Here is a 16,034-nt window from a genome sequence, read left to right on the forward strand (position 1 = left end):
GCATCACTTTGAAAAGGGATGTTTATAGGTGCCTACCACCCGGGGAATAGCTCAGAACAAATGCACAGTTATTACATTCCATGCCACACATCCTCCCCACTGCCCCAGGGCTAGCATGAGGGCGAGGTGCTTACACACACACATACACTCTCTGTCTCTCCTCCGCCCTACCCTTTGATTCTGTGCAGAATAGAGACTCACATTTAAATGAATAAGCCAAGTTAAAACTTTCCCTCCTGGAACAAAGCAAAAGGAAAGCCTCTTTATGTTGCAGGGACTATAGATGCCACGGGCTGAGCCTGTCCCAGAGATTCCCTCCACTGCTCAAAAACTAAGCCATCTTGCTGCATTTAGCACTTCTCACAGACCACCCACCCAGACACGGATACACGAACCACATGTGTCAGGAATGCTGCTCGGCTAGGAAATCGGTATCAGTGTTTCAACCTTATTACTTGCACAGATGGCCCTTTTAGCGCGACTCATTTGTTTTATCTTTTCAATAGCTTTGATTATTTTCTTTTAATGGCCTGGATTTATCCTTTTCTACCCTTTTGAAACTTCAGAACTCTGTGGTGGGGACTACGTGTGGTGGAAGACACGATTACGAGGAGAACATGAGCAAATAGCTTTGCCTTTACTCACCGTCATCTCCCTGCTCCTGTGGCTGCCTATTCCATGCAGACAGCCCAGTGCCCCCATCATCGCCCCGAATTATTGTAAAAGTGGACTCAAAAAGCCTTCCCATTCAGGTGGTAGATCATTTTTGCCGTTATTTAAGAGCCATAAGGCCCAGTTATAATTACTGCAGTGTTTTTTAGTTTGTGCTGTGTATTTCTCTCACTAGCTCCTGGGGATCATATTGGTGACCCTTCTTTAATTAAGGGGAAATTAAGAGCAAGAGCCCAAGCTGAGAGCCAAGGGCAATTTAACAACTCTGAAAAAGACTGGAAATGCCTCTATAGAAGAGGACCACATAAACAGGAAGGTGTGGATACTATTACCTGGCAGAGAAAGCAGAAGCATTGACATGTGCTCTGTATTTTCTATTTGGGCGGTATCCCAGGCAAGGAAACCAATAAAATACATTTAGTTGCACCACTAATCAGAAAAAACAAGACCACAAGTTCTGGACACCATGTCCCTGGATTACCAGAGAGGTTTGGGGGTCAGGCCTTGGTTGATCTACCAGCCCTCTCCAGCTTTCCTGGAATACTAGAGTGGGACACTCTGAGAGACAGGGCAGCAGATGTGTTGAGGAAAACGCTCCTGGGTGAGTGCTTCAGCAGGCCACGATGCTGATCTTGACTCTTTCTTCACACTGGAGAAGATGCAAGGCCATCAGCCAATATTTCACATAAACAAATGAGTATCTATGCTGAAATAAGGGAAGAGATTAGTTCCATTCAACTATGGTCATTAGAAAGTTTTACTGTCACCCCAGGCCATCTGGGACTGATGCCTCCACACCTAAAATCGGTTTCTAGCTGATAAGAGACAAGGCGGCCCACACTATAAGGCTTGTCAGCCTGAATGAAGATAGGGTCTGTTTCTCAAATTCAATGTAAGTCTCTTTACTATTAAGTAGAGAGCATCACATCCAATTCCTTGGTTATTTGCCAAACAATGTATTTTATTCTCTTTGTTGTAGTAGTTGTTCTCCTTCTGTCTAACGAAGAAGGCAGCATTTCCTGCTGCTAAAGTAAATGCACAGCCTTTGTAAGATTGACTCTGCTGAGCTACAGCACATTGCTCAGTTGAACAAAACCTTCCGAGGAAGTTGGAAAAAAAGAAAAAATATCATGCATAAGTAGCCCAGTTTATTCCAAGAATGTGCCCCACCACGTCTTGCTCAAGTCTCTACAGAGCTCAAAAATATATACTGGCTTTAGGACACAGAAAATGGTGCTAGACACTGGGGACCCAAAGATGAATGAGGCATGGACACTCTGCCCTCAGCAGGTTTTGAACACATGTTCTTTCTCTGGCTGCCTCAGATCTCTCTGTTTGTTCTTCTTTAGGAGCAGTATCGCTTCTTGAGAAAAGGCTAGGGGCTCATTCTTCCTGTATGCAAAGTAAAGCCAAACTTTGGTCAGATGACTCTTAGCAAATCAGTAAGACTGTATACATTTTAAAGAAAATGGTACCGCAATAGAGTAAACTTAAGTAAAACACCTATTACTACCCATCTGTACTTATATTTCAACACAGGTTTTAGAGATGGGAAATACATCTTATGTGTGGCTTGTAGTTCACATAAAAGCATGTACACACACATACACAGTGTATCTTTCAACATAACTACACATACACACTCCATTAAAAAGATACTGACAGATTTATAAAACGTATTGGCCTTGCACTGTTAATCTCAAGAATACATTTTTACTTAATTTATTTTTGCACTGCATGGTAGCTCTGGCCACCATTAAGGATCTGTCAGCATTTCCATCATAACTCTATTTTCAGAATACTGGAGTACAAGTGCCAAAGTACATATTTACAGTTTACAGACAGCAGTGGCTTTGTCTTCCTTTTAAATTGACTTCTTCAATGCATCTTTACAAGGAATATTCAGAAATGGCAGTGCCTACATAATAAAAAGCATCATATAAAACAAAAGAGGTCAAAAGATGTAGATTTCCAGCCCAAGACTAAACTAAACCACGGGAATCGACTCCTTAACATTCACTGCAGCTGTAGTAGTCTCTACATCGTAGTCATAGTTTTAGAGCAACAGTCCAAAGCAAGATTACTCTGATAATATATATGTGTGTGTATGTGTGTGTGTGTGTGTATATATATATATATATATATAAATATAGGAGCAGTACATAGCATTAGTACACAAAACGCTAAAGGTAGAAAGTAATAAGTACACAGCAGGTTACTCCAGAGCTGATCACTTCCACAGTGAGAAAGATGAACACAAGCCACCAAACACAGACACTGACCATTTCCAACACTGAACAACCAACTCCATCAAGTAGGTAGAGTTAAAACATTTAAGAGTAACTCCCTTAAGTATATTAAACACATTTATGGGGCTTGAAATGGTAAATGGGATGTTATGTAGGCCTAATTTCATTTTTTAAAGATTAGGTGGGTCAGTAAAAGGTATCAGCAAAACTGTTTTTGGTGGAAGAAACTTTTTAGTGGAAGAAAACCAATTTTATTGGCTCTTTTTGCAAAAAGTTAATTATTCAGATTAGAGAGATTGGTTTAGCAATTTTAAATGTTTAGGACACACATAAGATTTTTTTTTCTAAAGCTTTTGTCTCTTGATCTGAAGTTTTAATGTTTTTCCCTACTTTGACACAATATGAAAGCATATATAGACACACCTTTTTGTCTACATTAAGACACAGAGGCAGACTGTGGTGTAGATGTGAAATAACTGCAAAATGCTTTTGTTGCTAACATTATCGTTATATCCTAAGATAGCAGGATCCCCCCACACACATCCTGCTAGAAAACCAGAGGCAAAAGCTAATTTATAAGAGGGGAGGGGGTTTCTGTACATACATTTTTTTCCCCCTCAAATCACTGGGAAAAATTTAAAGAAAGTTTATCATACTCTGGCTGGTTCAAACCATATTCACATTCACCCAATTAATTTTATTTGAAACATCTATTTATATATATATATACACCAAAGAAATTAAACCCTGCCATTTTCCCTTTGTGCTTAAAAAACCAAAGCCACTGTTAGTGTACACATGTGTCAAAGATATTTTTAACAGGTTTCAAAGTTGAGTGTATATAAACGTGGCAGAATTGAGTGGGTTACTTTAAGTATCGTAACTCTGAAATTAATTCAAAGGCATTTATTCTATCTGCATTTAAGAATTAGATAATAAGAGCAAGAGTATCACTTCAAAAAAAAATCCATGTGACTCTTACTCTGTCAGAATTTTGTGGAAAATTCATTTTGCTGTCATGATGAGTAGTAGATCGGGAAGTTTTTCTGAATTTTACCAATTTACAAACTTACATTTTATGATATTCTGAAAACATCTGCTTTATTACCTAATTTTCAGATATAGAATTTCTCACTGTAATAGCTGCTCTTCTTATTATCCTTGTTTTTTGGTCATTTCTTATCTAACCTAGCATTCTCATTAATATAAATGTGTTTCTTGGTTGGTAACTTGAGGAACAAAAAATTCTTTACATTGCCAAATCATAGTTTCTGCCACATAATTTAGTTACCAAAATAAAAATGTCCGAAACTACATATATCCATTTCTAGTTAAACTACACAGATATTATTAGTTAAACCACACAAGTTTCTGCTTTAATAGAAGATGTGGATTAGCAGTTAGAAATCTTAAAAAATTTTTGATTTTTGCAATATTTCCATATAAACATTGCCCACCCCTTCCACCTGTAAAGTTAAAAACAAAACACAACTAAAACCACACAATTCATCAGTCACCTAACGTCTAAAATGACTCAGAAAGTTTCTCTGTAATTGCACATTGAGAAGTGGACTACACAACAAATGCTTCAAGTACGGTTCATGCCAATCATCATTAAGAATCATAACATTATTGAGAAAGTACACTTGTCCTCTGGGAGGACGCTTCAGAGAAGTAATTTACAAGGAGCATGGCTGTATTATAATTTTTTTTAAAGGAAAAAAATAGTTTCTTTGGATAGAAAGAAACAGTGTAAAAAAATCCCCTTTTTAAAATGCAGAAATAACTCCATTATCAATCTGCATTTATATTAGTGCCCAAAAGAATGGGTCTGGAAAGACCATTTTCTGTACAGACACCAGTTAATCTCTGTATGAAAAGACAGCATCTGGCATGGGAACAAACAAGGGAGATACTGGTCTATTAGCACACATAGAGACTTTCTTAAGGCTGATCCAGTGATGAACCTTTGGATCCAGAAGTATTTCTTCATTTCTTTTCTTTTCAGTTGGGTTCCTAGTGAAAACTTAGAAGATGAGCTGTTCTTACTTCTCATTTCTCCGTTTTTGGAGAAGATAGAATAATGACACCAAAAGTACTTTGGTTTTTTTTTTTCTTTTAAAAATAATTTGCTTTCTTTTGCATGCCACAGGACAGATTTCTATTTTCAAAACAAGGGTACAATAAGAACAAAAATATCCACCCCACCCTCCAAACATCTTTCACCAATACAAGAAATTCTTCTGGAAATATTAGCAAATGACTAAACAGGTATTGAACCACTGAATCTACAAGTTAATACATAATCTGTTATGCAGAATAACCAAGAATTTCCCCCAAAGAAAGATTTTAATTTTTCAAATATAAAAGCATCTAAGAGAATCATATGTGAACAAACAAAAATCTCCTTATTCAGGTTTTTATGGTAAAGATGAATAACACACTGGCAGCTGATGAAAGCTGAAACTCTTACTAATAAATAGATCCAAATTAAGAATTTCTACAACCTTTTTCTAGAAAACAGGACCAGAATTCCTTTTTTTAAAAAAAAAAAAATGATCCTGTGGAATGCCTTTACTTCCATATTGACCTAATATTATAACAGTAAAACAGACACAAGGATGTTGATGACAGCTCAACAATGCTGGATTCAGGACGTTTACAGGTACACTTTTGTTTAAAAGTCCTACAGGTTTATTGACTAAGGCTAGACAGCAATTCATATGATCCTATTTGGTGCATTTTCTACCATGGTCCAAGATCATTACATGGATACAGCCAAGGACTGGGCCCCAACTTTCAGGAAAAAGACCACAAAGAAGAAAATCAAGGTGGCTATTTGGTCCCCCCAGTTGATAATTTGTGTCCTGGAACTGGAAAAACAAAAGGTGGAAAATACAGACTGCAACGAGTTAAAGAACTTGGAAAAAGTTGGTGGGAAGTGGCACGGTATACGAGTAAGGTCACTGGGCTTGGGATGGCAAGGGCGCCGCATTGAAACAGCATCCACGGGACCAAGTACTTATAATGTCTGGTGGTGTCATTCCCTCAACGACTTTAGAATATCTGTATGCGATAATAAATAGATCAGTTATGTAATAAGGCAGTGTGTTGAATATGCATTCGTCCTGTGGAATGAACCACCACAGAGAGAGAGACATGATACCATACACATTCTTTAAGTTTTCTTGTGTTGTGTTTGATTTGTTTGTTTTCAAGGCTATCCAGGCTAACTCTTCCCGGGGATTTCCTTGGAGAGAAGAGTGGTCCGCTGAGGCTGGTTTGCTTAACCTCTCCTTTTTCAAGAGATGATGACTGGCTTTAAAGAAAAATAAAGCTGAAGGTTGTTTGATTTTTATTTTTTTCCCTTTTGGTTGCATCATTCTGAGTGTTTCCATATAAACAACAACAACAAAAAAAATCACAACCAAAAAAAAAAAAATAAACCAATAGTTTTTGATGCATCCAGTTGTTGTATCCTCAGGATGTTCCAGATGTTTCCAGGTAACTCTGTAGTTTACGGACTGTGGTTTTGTCCAGCGAGCAAAGATCAAAATCAAATGTTGTGTTTGTGATATGAAAGTGTCCAGTTTCTTCTATAAGGTTCACGATCTAGACGAGTAAAGAAGAAAAAGTTTGAGCAATAAGCAGCAGATATTGAAAGGCAAAGAAAGAAAGAAAGAGGTGGTCAAATATGGAACCAAGTGATAAATACTCTTATTTATAGCAAGAAAGTCCTATACCATTAATAGGATCAAACTATCTCTTAGTCAGTGTGGTAAGTCAAAGGTATATTCAGCCTTTGAAACTCTCAATGAGAACCTGTGTTGCGTTTCATACCCTTCAAACTGACTCCTGCTTTCAAATCATCAACAGAATATTTTACAGTGACTGGGTGGTTAGGGAGAGAGAAAATTTCAAGACCCCTTTAAAAATTAGTTACTGACTCAATGGACAGTGGAGTACACTTAATAGCTGTAAGAAAACTCCTGCCTAGAAGTAACAAAACTCCTTTTTTGTACGCACACATGGCGCACGCACACACACACAAGATCATTTTTCTTTCTGATTATTTAATTGTTGAAAATTTAGAAAATACAGGAACTCACACAGAAAAAACAGAAACCATCTACATCCTACCCCAAAGATTAGGGGTAGTAACAGGAACGTGGCTCAAGGGAGCCTTCTGGGGAACTGGAACTGTTGTGTTGTTTGACTTGGGTACTGGTTACATAAAACTGTTCACTTGGTGAAAATTCATCCAGCTGTATGCTGTGTTATATTTTGATGAAAAATTAAAAATACACATTACTCATAATTGTGTTCAGTTGATTCCCTTGGGTATTTTGGGGAGATATATGTTATCTAGAAAAAAAAGGATGATTTTGTCTCCTCATTTGGAATTGTTACACCTTATTTCTTACTGTATTGGCTCCAACTTTTGGAAAAATGTTAAATGATAGTGGTGACAGTTACTGTCCTCTCTTGCTCTGGCTTTCAGGAGGAGAATTCTGAAGTCTCGACATTAAGAATGTGTTTGTTATCAGTTTGAGAGATTCTTTTATCGCACAAAGTGCCTTTCTATTCCTATTTTACTAATACTTTTATCAGAAATGGATGCCATGCCTAGGCAGTGTGGGTTTTAAGTAGATGTGCTGCGGGTATATGGAAGGGATGAGATTGATTTTAGCAAGGCTTGTAGGGTAGAGAGGAAAACTAACATCAGGGCAATAGAAACACACTTGCACAGAGTAAACAGTCGACAAACTTCCATTTAATTTTAGTTGCCTGTAACTCCCTTTCTATCAACTTACCTCTAATTCTCTTTAGTTCAATAATCTTAAAAAAGAGAATAATTTTAATTATTTAGCCTATTATTTATTTAATGAAGTTTTAGATTACCTAATGCCAGGTTGAAAAACAGAGCTGAAACTTTCAACTTTTTCTCCTTACAATTAGTTTTCTTTAAAAAACAGTAAGTTTGTAAACTATTCCCTATAGGTCAGTGACTTTTTTTTTTTTTTTTTGAGATACAGAGTCTCACTTTTGTTGCCCGGGCTAGCTCACAGCAACCTCAAATTGCTTGGGCTCAAGTGATCCTCCTGTCTCAGCCTCCCAAGTAGCTGGCACTACAGGCATGCGCTACCATGCCCGGCTAGTTTTTTCTATATATTTTTAGTTGTACAATTAATTTCTTTCTATTTTTAGTAGAGACAGGGTCTCGCTCTCGCTCAGGCTGGTTTCGAACTCCTGAGCTCAAACAATCTGCCTGCCTCGGCCTCCCAGAGTGCTAGGATTACAGGCGTGAGCCACCGTGCCCGGCCAGTCAGTGACTCTTAATAGGAACTGTGCTCCCCAAACCTGATATATTATTTGACTTCCACAGAACAATAAAAGAAACATTAAGCCTCAATCCAATTAATTGCTCAACTCCAGATTAGGCTGTTCTTGCCTTATCCAATCTCTGGAACTATTTTTTAGAGATGTAACTATGGCTTTATAATAATAAAACAAATTTCTCCCATTGTGGAACCATGACAGACACTGCAAACCAACTACCTAATATCCATTTATCTCTTCTTTACTAACAGAAGCCTGATGTTCTGAGCGTGGCAACATGCCCAGATAAAACGCTGGCCTCCACAGACCCACTTGCAGCACTTGGCAGACACTGCTATTTATGATTTATTTGTCAGAAGTCACTGTGCTTTCAGGAAAGTTTTTGAAAAAGGTATGGACAATGGGCATGTGCCTTTTGCCTTCTGTCCTTCTTCCTGTCTGCAACAAAGATGAAACACCTGGAAGTGCGGCATCTATCTTCCCATTGAGAGGATAAATGCAACATATGGAAGATGGCAGAACAGGAAGACAAAGAGTCTGTGTCCTCAGTGTCAGCTTTTAAGCCACCATGTTGACCATGGATTACTTACCTCCTGGCCTACTGTTACATGGTGGGAAGGGAGGCCAGGAGGGAACCTAACCTGCTTAAATCACCAGACCTAGGGCTCTAAGACATGATGTCAAGAGATTATTAGAAGGAGTATGCCCAATTATGGTTAAAGTACTACATTCATGTAAAAATTTATCAGCAAGATCTTATTAACACTAAAAGACCTAAAATGGACACTCATTTGTTTTATTAGTTAACAGCTACAGAACTTTGGACAAGTCACACACACACATATCTACACACGTACAGACACACAAACACACAGCTATGGACACACACAGACCTTCCCTGCCAATTATATACTTACCACATACTTAACATCATCAAGAGTATGCGCTTTCTGAAGTAAATTATCTTTTTCACTATGTATGTAGAAATACCACAGATCTAGTGAAAAATGTGTAAGTTTCAGGATAGAAACAAAGAGCCTGTTCAGAGAGCTACTATAATTTCACATTTATACAATGGAGGCAAATGACAAGTAGCCCAGTGTTTGAGTCCTCTCCTCAACCAGCTGGCCAGTTGGTAACTGACAAAGCATTCAGAATAGAGTCCTGAATTTGGCACATCAAGTTCTGACTCTGTTTACTCTTTGAATGGCATTAGATAGAACATCATAATCTCTGAGCCACAGTTTCTTCATCTACAAAATGGGGATAATAATGTAACCTGTTCTACTTATCACACATGGTTGTGCAGAGGATCAAATAAGATATAGTAAATAATGCTTCCTTATAAACTGTAAACTGCTGTATAGATCAGGGTCACATGATTATGATTACCATGGAAATATAAACTTATCCTTAATTATCGGGAGGCAACTAAACAGCACATGAATGATCAGACCTGGTGCTTTTTCCTCCTGCCCTCAATGATTGTCAGCCATTTCATTAGCACTAAAACAAATGAAGCAAGGAAAGTGCCAGAAAGACCTGCTTGGAAAATATTTATAATAGAAGTTTGCAGAGAGAAGGGGAAAAGGCAAGAGAAGAGAAGCGGGAGACAAGCAGCTGAAATAACGGGCTACTATCACCACGTGAGGGTAACAGGAGTAGGGCCCTACGTTTTCCCTTTAAAATGTCGGGTAACTCATCCTCTTAATAAAATAGTTTTCTACAACTCAATATAGCCGCTCTCTAATTACTTAACAACAAATAGAAAACTGGGCAATAAAAATTCCTTCTAGAAAAAAGCCACTTAATTTTAAAGCAAATAAACACTTCTGCCCACTAGGCAACCCAGCCCCGTCATCTCCTGTGTGTTGCGCTGTCTGCCGGTCCCCAGCACCTCCACCACCACCCTACTGCCTCCACCACCAGCACGCCCCATCCTGCCTGCAGCCACACACTCACAGAGATATCAAGGAGATCTGATAAATCTAACGAAATGAGCCCCGTGTTTTTATGAGAACCCATAAAAATACATCAAGGTAGATGCAGAGACAGCCTTAACGCAGAAGCAGTGGCGGCAGCGGGGGAGTATAGGACTACTTGTCCAAGGGAATGGCATTAATGATTTGAATTATTAGCGTATATACCCACGTCCTCAATTAAGTAAAGGTTCCATAAAGAAAAATAAGTGCGCATTCCTTTCCAGGAATTCTCATAGTTAGAACACCAGAAACACAACATTAACATGCTTTATTCCAATGACACAGGCCACAAAGCCTGGAAACACCCTGCTAATGCCTGAAGAACTCCACTCTGCTTTTTTATAGGAATACTCTCTCTGCTGATGTAGTGTGGCTTTACCGTGGCATCATTGCAATAATTAATACTGCAATAATTAATGCCCATCCAAAGTAATGGAAGACAGAGTGACTGCAGATAAGAAAAGCAGGCAACAGGGTATGTACGGGTGGTGGCAAAGGAAGAGTGTGTAAACTGTTTAACTCATTCTTCAGATGATGGTGGTTGTGAAAACATTCCTGATGGATTCTTTCCTGCCATGTCAGCCTTTTAGGGGGTACCACGCAGGCTGTGGGTTGTTTTGTTTTAAACAGGGCAAGATCCCCTTGTTAAATCTGCGACTCCCTCCCCAACCTCTGTTTTTTAATTACAAAAAGGTGGATGCATTATTTTTAGTTTGATTATATTTTTAAAACCCAGGGTTCTTTCCCTCTGGAGCAATCTCTTCACTGAGTGAGAAGTAATGAACAAGCCTTGCTTTATCTGCTTCTGCTTAGAGTGGAGTCAGATCTGGGATAACTCAGGTCTTCCTGCAGAATGGCCTGTGCTATGGACCAGAAGCACTGTCTACCACATGACAATGTGTGCCCTACCCTGGGTTAAGAGGCAGCCCATCAGGCTCCAATCTTACACGGGGTACTAAGATATGATAGGTAACTTCCCAGAAGGGAGAAAATCATATTCAGCAGAACCCTTCTCAGGGAGGCTTCTCCGTGTTGTTAGAAGGAATACTCTGACATACCACTCATTCGCCATTCCATGAAGACAATTCTAAAAGAAAAATAGCTGGTTTCTAAATTGCTAAACTGTCCTCTAAGGAAGCCTGGTTTTCCTCACACTTTTCTTCCTCCAGACTAGGGATGCAAATCCAGGCTTAGAGCTGAATTGCTGGGGAAGTTAGATGTGCTCAACTTCACTTTCCAAATAAATGTGGAACACATGGTTTAAAGTGAAATCAATTATTACTCAGGCCTAGGTACTTTTATTTTGGTTTGTGTCCACTTTACTGTATTTATACCCTATTGAAAAAGTGGCTTAGGAACACAGATTCCTTGACCCAATGCTTTCTGTTCATTAAACTAGATGCTGAGTGCCAGGACTGAATGCCCCCAGAGCAAAACAAAGCTATTAACCACTTTTTGTAAGCCAAATAAAACTGTCAGACCAGATTTTTGGATAGCATGCATTTAACAGGGAAGGACCTAGGATGTGATCCTGGGTGCACCAGAAATTCTAATTCAGGTGTTCACGTCTGCATGGCAGAGAATACGTAGACTTTGTGGAATGCATTCCACGAGATGAGCAGCCCTCAAGGTGGAGAATAACATTAGTCCTCAATAGTGCTATGTTTTACAAAAGGAATTAATTAAGCAGTAAACCGTGACAGGACATGCATCATGGTATCATAATCACAAGCCTCAGCTGCATTACAAGGCAAAAGGCCAAAGACTGAGAGCTTTCAACCAGCCTGGGAATGCAATTAGGGTGAAATGCTGTGTGCCCTGGAGTGCCTTTATGCCAGGTTAAAAATTCATAGATATTACTCTCTCCCTCTAGAATACTAAAATAATCTACTTGGATGGAATTCTCCAGTAAGCTACCTTCCTTCACAATTCTTTCAAAGGTCAAAATAAAGGACAACGTTAAATTGGGAATGCCAATGACACCCCAAGGTAAGACCCTGCCCAAAGGCCTAGTATCCTTGACTCATTGACTGGGCTTTCATTGTGAAGGTGTCCCAACCGTGCCCAAACATCTGTCTCATCCTCCTGTGAGACTCACTATTTGGGCCCAGCTTGGGCATTAGTAACTTTATTGGACAATTGTTCCACAGTGGTTCAGAGTTGGTGTTTGGGAAGAAACAGGAAGATCAGCTAATAGACTTACCATCAGCATTCAGCCAATTAGCCCCAAGTAATTGCTAAATAACATGTAAAACAATTTTCAGTTCCACAAAAGAAAGCTGAAGAAAAATACTAGCAAAGTATTTAGGGTAAGCCACTCAAATCCTGCTCCTCTATCCATACTAACTTAAAAGGAATTGCAAGAAATGCAACTTAAGAATCACAATTAAGAATCATAGGTCTGTAGTCTTTTGTTCAAATCTAAGACTCGAGAACGGTTAAAAAGCTTATCAGACCAATCAGGAAACTTGGCAAGTTCGAGAGTGTGTATTTATAGATTTAAGCAAAAACGTACACAGAATATAAATGTGACCATCAGCCATTAAACATTAAAAAAAAAACCCTACACACAGCTGGAGTAGATTAAGTACTAACTTCAAGTCATTTGAAAGTAGTAAAGAAAAAAAATTCAAACAGCGAAACAATCTACAAATATGCCCTTGAATTTAGAATGCACAGCATTCTCTTTGGGTGTTAAAGAAAAATTATTTTACCAAGAGCCCCTTTAATGCAATAGAAGCATGCACTGTAACTGGATGAAAACTAAAAAACACCCTTATCTTCTCAAAACATCAAATTGTGCTAATAAAAGTTTCCCTACTCTACAACTATTCCACAGTTGAGTTCATAATAATAGAATGTACATTGTACAAGATAAGGAAAATGAAGAAAATATTTATTTTCCTTGGAATAGCATTGGTGAAAGGTTACTAAATTGAATCACAAATGTTTACAACACTTGACTCAAATTCTTATCACTGTTTTCCCATGAAACCAGAAGCTTGGCCCCAAAGGTTTTTGCATTCCAACTATCCCCTCCCTCAGCCCACATCACAACATCAGCCAGCTGAGGCATCACTATATTCCAGTTATCGCTCCAAAAGTGCTCAGTTTTCATACTCCGTAGCACCAGGGGAGGGAGATAATCACCAGAGAGCTCCAAAGCAGACTTCCGGGTGGCCTCACAAATAAGAACTCTCCCCAAATACTTCTACAGGTGGCATTAGCCCAGTTCTGATAGCGTGGGGCTGTGTGGCTTCTGGGTGCCATCACACTACCCCAGGACAAACTAGGCCTTGAGGTTTCTGGAAAGGGTTGCGCTAAAAAGCATTTCTCACCTGCTGCAGAATGTGTCTTTCCCTCAGCGTCATTAACCTTCTGTGAAGCTCTACCAGTTCATCTAGGTATGCCTGAAAGAGAAGAGTATCCCCCCAAAGAAGCACTTTAAGAAGTAGGTCAAAAACAAATGAATAAACAAGAAAGAACATACAGCAACAGTTGGCGGTTCCTCCTCCTACCATGCTATCCCAGGCTGTGCGGGCTCAGTGCCCAAAGGTCTCTGTAGATCGCATCTCTCCTGGACCATTCAATACCTTTATCAAGCCAGCCTGGGGGGCGGGGGGCGTGGAGAGGGTGTGACAATTCTTCTATTTACTTGCTCTTAACAAAACTCAAGTGAGTAGATTCACCTTCCCCCCACAATGTCTCTTCGAAGAATAGGGGAATTCAGTGCTAAATTGTGAGTTTAAACATGTTATCACAGGCTATTTTCATGTTTTTATTCTTCAATCTCAAAGTTTTTTGACTAAGAGAAAAAAGGCTAAGCTTGAACATGGAAACATCAATGTACATTACTGACTGTATCAGGACCAATTCATAAAAAGAAAAAAAAAGGCTTCCTGGTCATACCAAACATTGCTAGTAAACAATGCCAGCAAATGACAGAAGAACAGAAGAAAGTCTTATGAAAAACAGAAATCACCATCTAAATGAACATCCTGGTTTTCGAGGAGATCTCCTGAAAGGGCAGAAGGGCACCTCTCTTTCCATACACTTGGAGTCATGAGTCTCCATTAGCGTAACTGCCCACAGTACCATTGGCAGTAAGGCCAAAGGAAAGATTTGTGAAGCATTAGAGAGGTCTGCCCTGACCCTGCAAAGCATGTTAGGGCCCTACCCATACCAGTGGCTTAACCCCCACCAGGTCTTGTAGTCAGATTTCAGATGTATGATGCATACTCTGGGAAAGCACACTGCACTAGGATCACATGTCTCGCTCCCCTACATCTGAGATGCCTTAACACACTACCTCTAGCACAACTCTCTTACCTCCCAATTCAATGTGCCTGAAATCCCTTGGCAATGGAGACATCATGGCAAGTGACGGCATAAGGCCAAGCTTAATACGGAAGATATAAACAAGACATGGAAAATAAACTAGAAAGCACAGGGATGAAGTACTCATCATCTGGGCATCTCGGCCACTTCTGATGAAGAAAATGAAAGGAGAACCAGCAAGGATGATCAAGGGGAAGACAGAAATGGAAGACTTGTCAGTGTTACAGCCTTCCTAGTAACACACTGAAAACCTACCTTGTCACATTCACCGTTCTTTATTTGCTTATCTGATTTGCTTTGCTTTATCGGACTTTTCACTTCAAGAATCTAGGGATCAAAGAGAACACTGTGTTAAATTTTATTTCAAGCACCTCTCAGCTAACGAGCCACATAAACAAAGGCACTCACTGAATGAAATGTTATACAATCACATCACTTCCCAAATAGCATTTCTGCCCTATACATTTTCTTTCTTCTCTTCTAATCTTACTTTCTCTTGGAAAATAAATTACTTGTATCTGAAATGCTGAGTCAGAGCAGTAGAACGTAAAAAAAAAAAAAAAAAAGTTGACGATAAGGAAATTGATCTAAGCTTCCAAGGCTGCTCCTCTTTTGCGACGACACTCCCACCATATGTATAGCAGCTGAGTTATATTGAGATGATAGTTCCCTCTGGCAAGAAGTTTTTCCTATTCATTCTGCTGTTTCAGCATGACTACCAGTGCTCAGTATGCTAGGGATGATAAAAGCAAACATTCAAATGCCCTTTTTAGTATCTGACTTTCAGATTCTAAGAGTTACTCATACCCACCAAGTTGATTCAGCTTTGGAAATGAAGATGGCCATGAGTTATACTGGTCCCTCCCAATCTGGGATCTTCCAGGTCAAGAAATAAAGACACAGGACTATATTCCGTGTTTCAAGAAATGATGTGTTTACCCATGTTGAAACACCAAGTGCCCTTCCTTTTATCCGGACAGATTACAACTTAAGTCATGAATAATAGCTTTGTATACTCGTTCAGAAGCTTTCGTGGGGAGCTACATTTCTAATTAATAAAAAGGAGAAATAAATTATTTTTAAATAAATGCAGCTGATATCTTAGGTTCTTCAAAATTTAGGATCATGAGGGAAATATTTTTAAATGGCCTTCACTTGAAAAAGCTAAGAACCACTAAATTTATTAATAATGAGTGTTTACAAATCTGTATAAACATAAAAAGCAAAGTAATTTGTAAAGACAACTCAATTTGTAAATTACAACTCATTACCAAGTAGGCTGTTATAATTGAAGACAATTAATATTAAAGGAGGAAAATGCCTAAAAAGGACTTACTGAAGTGTCATATTCTCCTACTATTCTTCTACCTATTCTCTGCCCTAGCTTAATCACAGTTCTGTTCACAGGTCTACCATATTCCGTAACATAAAGATTTTAAGAATGAGTCCACTT

The 16,034-nt window shown here is 39.0% G+C and overlaps 1 protein-coding gene across 1 annotated transcript in view; it reads right to left on the reverse strand.

Annotated features, from left to right (window-relative positions):
- Window positions 1-6,401: 6,401 nt before the first annotated feature.
- Window positions 6,402-16,034, reverse strand: part of MLLT3 (myeloid/lymphoid or mixed-lineage leukemia (trithorax homolog, Drosophila); translocated to, 3) — a 281,858-nt gene continuing 272,225 nt past the window's right edge. Inside the window, exons 10-12 of the mRNA XM_012665014.1 lie at window positions 14,837-14,908; window positions 13,582-13,653; window positions 6,402-6,533 (exon numbers count right to left, since the gene is read on the reverse strand). Coding sequence (XP_012520468.1) covers window positions 6,402-6,533; window positions 13,582-13,653; window positions 14,837-14,908 — 276 coding nt within the window. The remainder of the gene's footprint in view (window positions 6,534-13,581; window positions 13,654-14,836; window positions 14,909-16,034) is intronic.

This window comes from Propithecus coquereli, unplaced genomic scaffold (genome assembly GCF_000956105.1).
Source record: "Propithecus coquereli isolate 6110/MARCELLA unplaced genomic scaffold, Pcoq_1.0 Scaffold95, whole genome shotgun sequence".
NCBI classification, from domain to species: Eukaryota; Metazoa; Chordata; class Mammalia; order Primates; family Indriidae; genus Propithecus; species Propithecus coquereli.